The following is a 13,270-nucleotide window of genomic DNA, read 5'->3' as shown; positions in this document are numbered from 1 at the left end:
TCTAACATATATGTATTTTTTTGTACTCATCATTTTTTTTTGCACTCGCTACTTCTTGGTTGACAAGACTTGTTCCTGCATCGAGGGGGGAGCTTTATGTTAGATTTCGTCTCATACTTTAGCCAGTCTTATGGTCGTCCATCTTGTTTTTGTAGCATTTGAATCTACCGCTGCTACAGTCCGCAGACATTTTTCTCACGTGTCATGCGATCTCTGACGTCACGGTTTCATTGATCGCTTGATCGATAGTAGCGCTAGTTGTCGTCTGCTTCTTTCAATGTTTTCTAGTTTAATATTCGTCTATAAGTATTTTGAATTGTATTTTCATTGTTTTTGAACCTCCTTTGGTATACTTCAACAGTCACTTCAACCTCAACACCTTCAGTTCGCTTAATATCGATTTTATATTTTCACTTCATTCGTTGAGTTTGTGCTCATGACTGCCGTGGACGTCATGTTTCCGCTTTTGGGCAGTTCCTGTCTCTTCAACCAGTTTTTGGCAAGAAGACTCACTCTCTTTGTACAGTCATACGATGTAACATCTCAGTTTTTAACGCGTCCATCTTTGGAAAACTTTATCCATTTTCATCATTCATTATGTCCTAGTTTGTGTGCTTATTCAAGAACCATTCAACGCATTTTTCATCAGTGAACGTTTTTCAACCATATTTTCTATGAATTTAACTTACCTTTCGGGACTTTTCTACTAAGCGTCCTTTTTGCAAATCACGCCATGCTTTCTGCGTACAACGTTTTTCAATTATTCATCATATTATTATTATGAACTGTAAGTAATTTCAACATGAATTCCACATGAGCTTTCAACAATCCTCAATATGAACTTTTGATTTATTATTTATCACTTCAATTTTACTGAGCATCAGTACACATTTTTTAGCGGTCACATTCATTCTTCATGTATGCTCATAGGAGATACATTTTTCAACTTGGGAAGTCTTGTGCAAGTGCAGCTTACCTTATTCAACATTTCAACTCAGGAAATTTGCGCAAGTGCAGTTTGCCTTTCATTGTCAACCGCTACTCATTTTTAGCTACTCAGTCTTAGCTACTCATCAGTTATTTAGTCGAACTTTGTCAATCTCAATTCTTACTGATGCCAGTGATTTCAGTCGTCAAGAACATTTTATCTCTTTTTTCAAATATTTATTCACTGCAATTACATCAACGTTAGGACATAACCTCAAACATTTATTCTACTTAACTCATGGTGGAACCTTTTTCCAATTAACATTCAACCAGTGAAACTCATTCAATTTGTGAAGTGCCCATTCGTCGTTATACTCATTATCAATTTAATATTGGAACAGTCTCAACTTTCATATCTCAACGTATTCAAGTCAAGTTCTCTTCCGCATCGGTCACCGTTTATCAGGATATAATCAAGATATCTTCATCGTTCAACTTCTATTAGCCCAGCAGCTGTCTGCAACTACAATGTACTTGACAGGAGTCAAGTTTCATCCTCGGAATTTGAGTCACCGTAGGCCTATCACTTTGGCAACACATCATTAATTATTCAGGGAAGTCTTATTCTATTATTCACATTTTTGTACTTACCCTCTCAGAGGCACTGTGTTACTGGTAGTCTTCATCCCATTCAATTTTGTTCCTGATTAACTTTTTATTCCTAAATAATAACTATTTAAATACTATCAATCATTCATTTTCTTTTATCTTCTATTATTATTACTTATGTGTTCTACATATAGTAATATTCCCCATGTAACTTGACATGCGTTAAGCTGTCATTTCCCAGCCCGCTTATGTAATACAATATGCTGAGCTTCGTCTCCTTTCAATATTGTATTTGGTATTTTTCAACCTTTTCTATTTTTAATTATTAATCGAACCTTCAGTTCTGGACAGACTTTCTGCTCCTTCTGCTTACATTATAGCCAAGTTGCTATATTTGTCCTCTTTCAGTGTTACATAGTCAACAGCTTGAAAGCTTCAGGTACGATTGGATTCTACCTAACTGAATTCCTAGTTTTCATTTTTTGTGAAATTAGGTTATTGTTCATATTCATATAATTTCTGTATTTTCATACCTTTAAGATTACTAAGAATTTTGCAGGACTTTTTATCTAGGATTTTTGTCTCTCGATTGATTTTATTATTCAGGTTAAGATTCTCATATTTACTATCATTTTTCAAGTATTCTAAATTTTTATTCATAATAAATACTCAAAAATTGACTGCAAGTTATTTTACTGATAAATTTTATAATGTAGGCTATGTTAGCCTACACTCAATGCTGAAAACAAAATACCGTACCTATAATATTATTAAATCAATTTTGAAATGCATGAAAGTCAAGTAGAAACCGAGTACGGTATGGTATCATATTTTCGGTATGTTCTGTTATCTGTATAATACCATATGTATAGAAACAACATTTAGGCCCGTTTGCTCAGTACGGTAGCAGTTTAAACCAAGTTTAAATTAAAACTGGATTAAATCAAGCTATGGTTGCATTTATTATAATGTGTTTCAATTGAGTCAGCTGATGGTTTAAACTAGAATTATAGTTAAACTTCTACTGAGCAAACGGGCCTAAATTGAAGAGTTAAACATGTTCAGTAAGTTAGCATGTATGCTAGGTAAGGTACCGTACCTTAAGGTACTAGGTAAACTTTAACTTATAACATTTTCAACAAGTCTGCATGTAGGCCTACTCTAAACATGTCAGGTCTGGTAGAATTTGCAGTGGAGATCAAAATGAACATTTTGGTGTGGGGCAGAGCAGAGTAGATTATTAATCGAATGTTGTACCGTAGTAGGCTAAGCAAATAAAAATTTAATTTTCATGTCACTAAACCACTTTCATAATACTAGACAATTTAATAATTTGGACATTAATCAGCCATGGCTGTTAAATAATTGCACAAAATTCAACAGTAATATTACCTATGTCATATTCTTTATAGAAATATTCCAAACCACTTAAACAAATGGAAATCTCAACCAACGCCTAGCCTATCAGTTACTTAAAGATTTACAGTCTTTTAGTCACTTTTATGTAGAGAAAGCTCCATATATATTTGGGCTCTATGGAGAGCCTACATCAGTCCTAGTAGTCTGTGAGATGTGTCAGCCCATTATCAATTTCTAGTCTGCTTCTAACTCTATTTCGACATGTTGCATTTCAAAGTTGACTTTTTTATTGCAGTTGAATCAAGAAAGGGCAGTCAGTGAATGCTGTTGTGAATGTTTGGCTGGAGTCGCAGGAGCATGTAAGCATATTGCAGCAGTTGTGCAGTTTGTGAATGCAGAAGAGAGTAAAACAAAAACGTCTCTGCCTCAGGTATGGGGAGTACCAAGTGGTGCATCGAAAGACATTTACAAAAAGGGGAGAAAAATTACAGATCTATTCAAAAAAACATTGAGTGTATCTTGAAATAATCATCTTTCATATATTTCTTTATATTTAAAAATGCACTACAATTCTAACCTAAAATTTTGTACTTTTTTGAATTTCATATTACATGCACAAATAAAGTAATTATATTCACATTAACTATTGTAGCTGTCTTTGAATACCCAAAACTTGTATACTGAGTTAAAATTGCAATGAAAGTTAACCTCTAAGTCATATTTTTAGAGTAGTTTCAGAATGGGTCCCTGGGACCCACGATCACGACTTATGTGATTTTTTGAGGGGGTCACGACTCAAAGGTTAAATATTAATGAAATGTTTTTTTTCTGTTTCAGAAACCAACCTAAAGGACAACCACGGATGCCAAGCTGTGGACACACAAAAAGTGCTTCCTACAAATGCGACCAACTGTCTAGAAGGGACATTGAACATTTCCATAGAATAATTTATGCAAAGCTAGACAAAATCTACCAAGACTCCATGATGTTGAAGTATTGCAGCGTGTCAGCACCCAAAAGAAGCCGCGTGGAAAAAGTGGGAAGTTCGAGAAAAGGTATGGCTGTAACTTACTCTGTCAAAAAAGCGACCCATGCTCCTGGAGTTCTTCCATCAGTGCCAGTTTGCCAGAAAAGTTTTCTTGGAATTTTAGGTGTATCAAAAACAAAACTTCAAAATCTTTGTAAGAAACACTACATAAAAGGTGAGGCAATAAAAGAATCAAGAGGGGGTGACACTAGATCCAAAGCTTATAAAAAAACAGGATTCAATCAGTGAATTCATAGAGAGTTTGCAGCCCCTTGAAAAGCATTATTGCAGGGGTAGATCATCAAGATGTTATTTATCATCTGATTTATCAATTAATCGGCTATGGCGTATTTACATTTCCCAATGTGATGAAACATTAAAGGTACCAAGAGACTACTTTAGGAAATATTTTAATAACAAGTACAACATCGGCTTCGGACAACCTGCTACTGATTTGTGCTCTTATTGTCTCGAATTGGACAATAAACTTAAAGTTGAGAAGAGTGTAGAAAAAAGGACAGAATTGATGACAGCTAGTCGTGTCCATAAATTGCGTTATAAACAATTTTTCAAGGCTTTGAAATCAGAAGAAGATGGAGCAGTCACTATTTCCTATGATTGTGAGAAGAATCTGGTTCTTCCAAAAGTTGAAGATCAATCTGCTTATTATAGCCGCCAGCTGTATTGCTATAATTTTACAGTCTGCAGAGGTACTTCTGGAGATCCTCTGGATGAAAATCATGTTTCAATCTATACATGGTTGGAAAATGAGTTTCCAAGGGGCTCAAATGAAATAGCTAGTGCTATCTACCACTCATTGAAGAATTTACCATTTGAAGAAAACACCAAACTAGTTCGACTTTTTTCTGATGGCTGTGGAGGCCAAAACAAGAACTCCACAGTTATTGGCATGGCTTGTAAATGGCTCTTATGTGATGCTCCTACACAAGTTATAAACATGGTTTTCTATTACCCAGTGACAGGTCATTCTTTTTTACCAGCTGATCGTGTATTTGCTCAAATTGAAAAGCGTGTGAGGAGGAAACAAGAAATTCTATTACCAGAAGGCTACCATGAAATATTCCAAGAAAATGGTACAGTGTACACACTGGGTGACAATGATTGCGTAGTTTATGACTGGAAATCTAGTGTTAATGATATTGTGTTGAAGCCTGGCCAATGGCATTTTAAATTTAAACCATGCAAGAGAGTCTACTTGCATTGCAATAGGAAAACTCAGAAGGTAACGGTCAGAGGGGAAGCAACTTATCGAATGGATCTCAGCAATTTCAAAACTATTTTGAAAAAAGGGCGGACACCGGCAGAGATTCAGCCAGGAAGAGTTTTGAGAGGCACTACCCTAAAGCCTGCTAAAGTGAGGGACATAAATTGTCTCCTATCAAAACATTTTGGCAGCTCGTGGTTGGAACGGGAAGATTTGATCTTCTACAAACATTTGTTAAATGATGTGCATGACCCACAACTTGATGGTGAAATTGAAAATTGTAACAATCCTGATGAAACTACCTATGAATGTGGTGAGCCAGATGACAATGATTGTATGTTTGTTTGAGTTTAATTATTTCCGCCACAATTATTTTTTCTTATTGATTTCATTCTCTACTGTTCATTCAATCTAAATTAATATATAAATATTATTATCTTTAAATATAACTTACTCGATTTATGTCATGCATTATTTCAATATTTAATGTGTTTCAATTACATTATGCAAAATTATTTCAAGTGTTTTAGAATTTTCCAAACTGCTTCTTATCCACTATGAGCTGTTCCAAATGTTTCCTTATCCACCAAATGTTCCAAAAAAGGTCTTATCCAAACTTCATTATTAAATTATTTATTTTCTGCTCAAGACAGTCTAAAACTCTTTATTGATTTGTAATCTATGATTCAAGACATTATTATATGAAAAAAAAACAACTTGAAATTCCAATCCTAAATACTCACAACAGTTTTTGGTGATTCCTGAAAAAAATGAAAAAAAGGATATGACTTTTTTTGGAAATCATAGACTCATATGACATGGGTCGCATGAATTGGGAATATCTGGAACTCAAAATATCTTGCAGCTGGCTGGAATTGGAAATATATGGAACTCCAAATATGTTGACAGGCGGAACTCCGAATATTGTGCAGACTGGCGGAACTCAAAATATCTTGTTAGCTGGTGGAATTGGAAATATATCGAATTCACAATATCGATCGTTATTAGCGAGACTGTGTAGATGTGGGATGAAACAAATTTATCGCAAAACAAATGAAGGGTTCTATAGTTAACCTAAAATAAATTCATCAACACATCAACAGTCGTCAGTCTTGTTTGTTGAAACAGATAAAAGAGTTTTGAAAACTTGCATAATATGTACATGACTATTATTTTATAAACCAATATAATTTTAATTCATGTTTTCACGGTTGGTTATGGTATTAGTTATAAAATGAAGTAGCAATAATGTAGCCTACCTAATAAAAAAATCTCTATTATAACAAGAAAGAAACTGACTCTCATGTTCGTAAATATTATATTACTTCCATTTATTTTTTGGCGCAATCGCAAATCATATGAATATAATTGAAAAAGAACGACAGACCAGGTCCAAAAGTATTCTATTCCCAAATTTTGATAATGAAAAACAAGTCCAAAAAGATCAGCCAAATTGTTTCTACTGTTTAAAGTTCAAGTCCAATATTTTCGTCCAAAATTGATATATAATGAGCTATGAATTACCCTAAGTGGGCTAATTAGTCCATATCATTCCAGAAAATAAGTCAGACTTGAACCATTTCTCAATAACAAACATATTATATGTGTAATATACACATATTATATGTGTCTCTCATAATATTCAATCACCATAGAAAAATCATTCTATTATGATTTATATCAAAATATTTTCTTGCTGTACAAAAATCAGTTTGACTCATATTTGCACCATCATGCATTCTGGCATGTTTACCTCCTGGCCTTTGCAGGTTATGTTTACAGTACGACTCCAGAGGTGTTGTGTGTTGTTTTTTCGTGAAAAAGTTCTGAATTCAACAATAATTATTGGAATGAAAAATAGAGTAACGTATAAAGCTAGTAGGCTAGTGTAAAAATAATTTTTCAGCAGTTTGGATCATGGCATTATCAAGTTATTTTATAAAAGACATTGACAAATTGAGTGATGAACAAATTTTGGATGCATTGTTTGAAGATTGTGAGGGACATGAGCTCTCATTTACTATTCCTGATAGGAGCGACTTGGAGTCATCGGATGAAGAAGACAGCACTCAGGAAGGTCAAATAATTTCCCAATCTAAGTTGAGGAGTAAAACTGTTGAAGCTGAGAATGAAGGTGAATCTACTCATCAGTTGGAGAATCTTCAGGAATCAACCCCTCAACCTGGCCCATCGCATCAACAAGGTAGGAGCACACAGAAAAGGGCTGTCATTTGGAAAAAAAAGAATTTAGATCACCAGATGTACAATTTACTGGAGAAAAACCTCTTCCTGAAGAAGTGAAGCAGCTAGAGACTCCATACCAATTTTTCAATTACTTTTTCAATGAAGAACTATTGATGAAAATTTGTGAACAGACTCTAATATATAGTGTTCAAAAAGACCCTGCTCGATTTTTTTAAATTCAGCCGACTTTCTTGAAAAAGTATTTAGGGATTTTGATCTTCATGTCAATTGTAAAAATGAACAACCTTAGGAGTTACTGGAGCAGAACTATTGGTCATCCAAAAGTTATGAATGTGATGGAAGTGAATAGATTTGAAGAAATAAAAAAATGCATGCATTTCAATGACAATTCAATGGCTCTACCTGTGCATGACCCCAACCACGATAGGCTTCATAAAATTAGGCCAGTGATTGGACATTTACGGAAAAAATTTGAAAGTGTTCACAAAGAAGAGAATCTCTCGGTTGACAAGCAAATCTGTGCTACAAAAGTGAGACATTTTATGAAGTAATACAACTAGGGACGTTCCGATACAAGTAACTACTTTACTTGTATTGATACTTTCCTTTCGATACCAAGTACTTTTGGCATCGATACAAAACTTACTCGGTATCGAATCAAAAGTACTCGTATCGAATCAAACAGTACTCGGATCAGTCTTCAGTCATATCGAATCAAAAGAATTCTACATGTAAATCTATATCGTCTATAAAATTTAAAGTAGTTACTCTAATTGCATCGAATGAGTACCGTAGTTATAAAATTCAACTGAGTATTTTATCATCATTGTATCTGAAACTTTGAAAGACCATCGTAGTCGACAAACAATAATCTGGATACAAGCCTAATATAGTATATCGCTATCGCCAGTTCGCCACTCTAAGACTCTATCTCTCTAAAGCTGAGATTTCGTTTGAGTGTTCGTTCTTTGTTTGTTATTTTCATGTTTCATTGAAATTTGAAAAAATGTCTCCTCCAAAATCGGATGTTTGGAAGTATTTTACAAAAACAAATCATTCAGTTGCCAAATGCAAGTCATGTTTTAAAGAAATAAAATACTGCGGAAACACCTCCAATTTGTTTAAACATATGAAAGTTCATGGTACCCAAGTTTTGTAAGGCTTTGTAATCCAAGAGGCCTGGGTCCGAATCCCAGCCTGGGTAAGATATTTTTCTCGGGCCACTCCCGTGTTTCCGGCTGCCTAAAAAGCAGTCGTCAGGTCATGTCAGAGGTCCTGAGAATGATCAGGTGCGACCTGAAAACTCTGACTCCAGACCTGAGCCAGCCAGGTTACTTGATATCATTATTATTGCAAAACTGAACTGTTTTCATGATTTGTTATTATAGAAAAGAAACGACCACAACCTCATCAAAGAATGATGATGCGATTGATGAACCTGATGTCAATCTTCCCAGTACAAGTGGTTGTACAGGAAATGCAGTGCCTGATCAAAAACATCAGAATATTCGAAACCCAATCACAGAGTCTTATGAAAAAATTGCATCTTTGAAAGGTAAATTATGCTTATCACAAAACTATGGACTAAATGTTTCCTTTATCTTACAGCTACTAATCATTGTTTTTTATTTTAAATAAGAATCACAGTACCCTTTTCAATATTTTTATCTATGCATAATATGTTCCAACTTTCAAATGTAAATAAACAAATTAATTCTATAATAAGTACAGTATGCATAGTGTTTATTTGTTCATTTGCTTGTGAGTAGCCAAAACATGTTATGCATAAATCAAAGTATTTAAAAGGGTACTGTGACTCTTATTTAAAATATTATAAAAAACCATGCGGTGAAGTATGAGAATAACACTTGAGAAAGTGTTTGTTCTTTAAAAGTACCTAAGTACACGCACACAACACTAGAGCATGTAATCAAATTAATTCCGATCGTGTACGACTTTCGTAAACACAGAAGATGTACTGGTATACTGGGATAAAATTGTTCAATAAACTGCCTATAGGAGTACGCCAAAAGGATAACAAACAATTCAAAAGTATAGTCACAAAATTTTTCAAGAAAAAAGCATTTTATTCAATTGAGGAGATGCTATCAAGTGATTTGTCTTTTTAATATCTCAGTGCCGATTTCAACAAAATCTAACCGATCGTTAGTTCTTAACCAACGAATAATCTCATTACAAAACCCATTTAAAATCAGCTGACTAGAGCTAACTAGCTGCTTAACGCCCCGTTATGTTCGTGGAGAAATCGGCCCTTAGTCTCAGAGACATTTTATGCATTGCAAAAATAGAAAATTATTATCGAAATTTCAACTGACCTGCTATATATAGTATATATTAATTCTTATTTTATATTACTTGTTTTTGTTTTAACTTTGACTGACCTAGAATTAAAGCCTGCTAACATGGATTAAACTGTAATGACTATGCCTTGTTATACAAACTGTATTGTTGGCTGTGAATAAACAATTTTCAATTTAAATAGTTTCATGATCTTATTTTACTACCAACCTCACACTTGCAAGTAAGGGATAATTTTAATGATTTACTGATTTTATAGAATGACTACACCAATAATATTATTACGTACTTTGTCTGGGTAGGTAATTATTCAAAACTGTAGTTATTAGATCATTGATGAAATATTCTAAAAAGAAAATTTAAAGGATTTTAATTGAAAAATTGAAAGAAAGTTTCAGTAACATCATTTATTATAAAACATTATTGTTCATACTTGTAATGTTTCACTTTATTAGTGAAAGTTCTTCAAAACTGATTATTAATAATTATAATATCCTATAAAGAATGGTGTGTTTTGTGTATTTTTCAGAGGGTGGTGACAGACATTCAACCATCACTCTGTGCATCTTATTCTTCATCTGCAAGGATATGCGACCATTCCAAGTTATTGAAGGAAAAGGCTTCAAACGGCTTATGAAGGAATTAGCTCCAGGCTACAAAATCCCATCAGTAAAATACATAAAGAAAAGGCTCGCCGAGAAGTTTGAATCATGTTCTACAAAATTTAAGGAGTTATTGTGCAGTGTGAACAGCCTCTGTCTGACAACAGATATTTGGACAGAAACAATGAGTGAAAAAAGTTATCTTGGTGTCACGGTTCATTTTTTCAAGGACACAAAAGCAATCAATTTAAATCTTGCAGTGAAAGAGTTGAAATTAAGTCATACCTCGGATTATATTTCTGAGGTTCTGGGAGGAATCTGTGAGGAATGGGGAATTAAAGCTTCAGCTATACAGTGCATAGTAACAGATAATGGAGCAAACATTGTCGCAGCTGCAAAAAGATTTGCTGGGGAGAGAAGCCAACTGCCCTGTTTTGCACATACCTTGAATTTGGTTCTTGAGACTGCAACTGATCATGACTCAATTAAAGAAATTATAAAAAAGGTAAGAGAAATTGTCAAGTGGGTGAAAAATAGTGTGAATATCTCAGACAAGCTACGGGAAATCCAGGTGAATAGTGGAATTGCTGAGGGAGCAGTTAAAAAGTTAATCCTGGATGTCAAGACACGATGGAACTCAACATATTACATGCTTGAGAGATTTATTGAAATGTTGAAGATAGTTTCTGAAATTCTACTTGAAAAAACAACAGGGCCTGAAATGTTGACTTCAACTGAAATTGATGTGATAAAACAGTTGATATCTCTGTTCAAACCATTTGAGTTTGCGACTAGAGAAGTATCAGGTGAAAATTTTGTCACAATATCAAAAGTTGTTCCCATAGTAAGCTGTTTGGTGTCACAACTGGACAAATTTAAAACTTCATCAGTTGCTGTGGAGCAAGTCCTGGATTGTGTGAAAAAGGAAGTACAAAAACGATTTGGGGCTATTGAGTACAACAACCATGCTGCTGTGGCTACACTTTTGGATCCACGATTCAAGAACCTCCATTTCAGAGATCCTGTTGCATGTACTAAGGCAATTAAAAAGCTGAGGGACTTGATCAAATTGGAAGCTTCAGTATCTACAAGCTCAGAATCAGATGAAGGCATGGCTGCTAGTTCATCACAGGCATATGACTTCTGGCAACACCATAAAGAACTGGCACATTGGCAGAAGAAAAAAAAGTCAAGTAGGGGTAGTGAGGGAGATGAACTTTCTGTATATCTAGGGAATCCAGTAGCTCCACTGAAATCAAATCCTCTGGAACAATGGGATGAGATGAAAAGTGTGTTTCCCTTACTCTACAAACAAGCAAAAAACGTTTTAGTTGTTGTTGCATCTTCTGTTCCTTGTGAACGTTTATTTTCAAAAGCAGGTGCCACTGTAACAAAGACAAGGAACAGACTCTCTGGGAAACACCTGGAAAAGCTTTTGTTTCTTGGAGGTTTAGATGATGAAGAGTTTTTTCAGGGTGAATGGTGAATTAAGTTTGTCAAAGTTAAGTTAGTTAGTAAAGTAATTTTAAGTTTTGAAGTAAGTTTACTGCATTAATAATGCATAAGTGTTATAATCTAACCAAGCAAAGAAGGCCCTGTGGCAAAATGAGAAAATTACTCCATCTCGGTCAATATTGGTTCAAATACTGGTCTCAATTGTGGGAAAAATTCTGATCTATAATTTTTGAACCAATATTGACCTGACTGTCGTGAACTCATGGCTGCTGCTCAAGAGGGTTCATGGCAACAAGATGACACTGGGCCAATTTCGGGAGGAGTTGTCAATAACACTATGCGGAATTGGAGAGAAGGAGCAAGCAAAAAGAGGAAGGCCGAGTACCGCCAGGAAGCTAGAGGAAGAATTTCAGGAGAAGAGAAGAAGAGGTCCTGCAGTTGCCTCGCCACCGAAAGATGTTAGGCTGGATGGAGTTAGTCACACTCAAAGCTGGGGGACAAGATTGAGGTGCAAGCTTCCAAGTTGCAGTAGCTATTCATTAATAATTTGTGATAAGTGTGGACTGAATCTTTGCTTCAATAAAGATAGGAATTGCTTTAAAGAATTCCATAGAAATTGATGGAAAGCAGTGAATTTCAATAGATGAAAAACAGGAAATTTCAATTTATGAAAAACAGTAAATTTCAATGTATATGTAGGGTACTTGGATTACTTTTTTTAGTGTTAGTTGGTTTTTTCTATTATTATTTTTTTTTTGCATATAGGTTTTTCCATTATTATTTTTTTTTGGTTTTTCTATTATTATTATTTTTTGCATATAGGTTTGAAATTAATTTTTTAAGAATATATTGAGTATGATTTTTTCATGAATTACGATTTTTTATGAAACCACAAGTACTTCTATATCATGGAATAGGCTACATGCTGTACTCTGAACATATATGAAATCTGGTATGTCAATGCATGATGATGCATATATGCATCATACCCCTTTCTACTCCCACCCTGAATGTTAAAACAGTTTTAGAATTTTTTCAGTATTTTTCCCAGTATCAGTGAGTCTTAATACACGAATTAAATCTATTTCCAAACAAATTCTGAAAATCATGCAGTGAAGAGTTTATCAAGGGTGGTGGAGTATTAATGGTGTTAGATTCAGAAAAAGACAAAAAAAATATTTTGGAAAGTAGCATCATAAAATCAGGAAAATACATTGTATTGGAGACAAAAAAGAAGAAGCCCAAAATTTATCATTTATCATGTGCCGAGCGATCTTAATGAAGATGAAGTTTTGAAAAATGTAGTCTCAAGGAACTACAATGGAAAAATCACAGAATCGGAAATGTCAGCCGGTTTCAAGCCATTATTCAAGGTTGGACCAAGAAATAATGAGACTGTGCACTGGGTAGCAGAGTGTGATCCGGTAGTGAGAAAAGCCTTAATAAACGTTGGTCGAGTTTATATAGAACTTTCATCATGTAGGGTGAGAGATTACATCATGGCTGCAAGGTGCTATAAATGTCAACAACACGGCCATGTAA

The 13,270-nt window shown here is 34.5% G+C and overlaps 1 protein-coding gene across 1 annotated transcript; it reads left to right on the top strand.

The window, feature by feature from the left end:
• The first annotated feature begins 2,610 nt into the window (after nucleotides 1-2,610).
• LOC120352165 (E3 SUMO-protein ligase ZBED1-like) lies at nucleotides 2,611-11,759 on the top strand. Its single transcript, XM_039431859.1, has 5 exons — nucleotides 2,611-2,621; nucleotides 3,733-3,950; nucleotides 7,141-7,408; nucleotides 8,741-8,907; nucleotides 10,201-11,759. Exons 1-5 carry the CDS (start codon nucleotides 2,611-2,613, stop codon nucleotides 11,757-11,759), a joined length of 2,223 nt encoding a protein of 740 aa, XP_039287793.1.
• The last annotated feature ends 1,511 nt before the right edge of the window (nucleotides 11,760-13,270 follow it).

The sequence above is a fragment of the Nilaparvata lugens genome, chromosome 7 (genome assembly GCF_014356525.2).
Source record: "Nilaparvata lugens isolate BPH chromosome 7, ASM1435652v1, whole genome shotgun sequence".
NCBI classification, from domain to species: domain Eukaryota; kingdom Metazoa; phylum Arthropoda; class Insecta; order Hemiptera; family Delphacidae; genus Nilaparvata; species Nilaparvata lugens.
The sequence above is the reverse complement of the archived record's forward strand: the minus strand, read 5'-3'. Positions and strand labels throughout refer to the sequence as shown.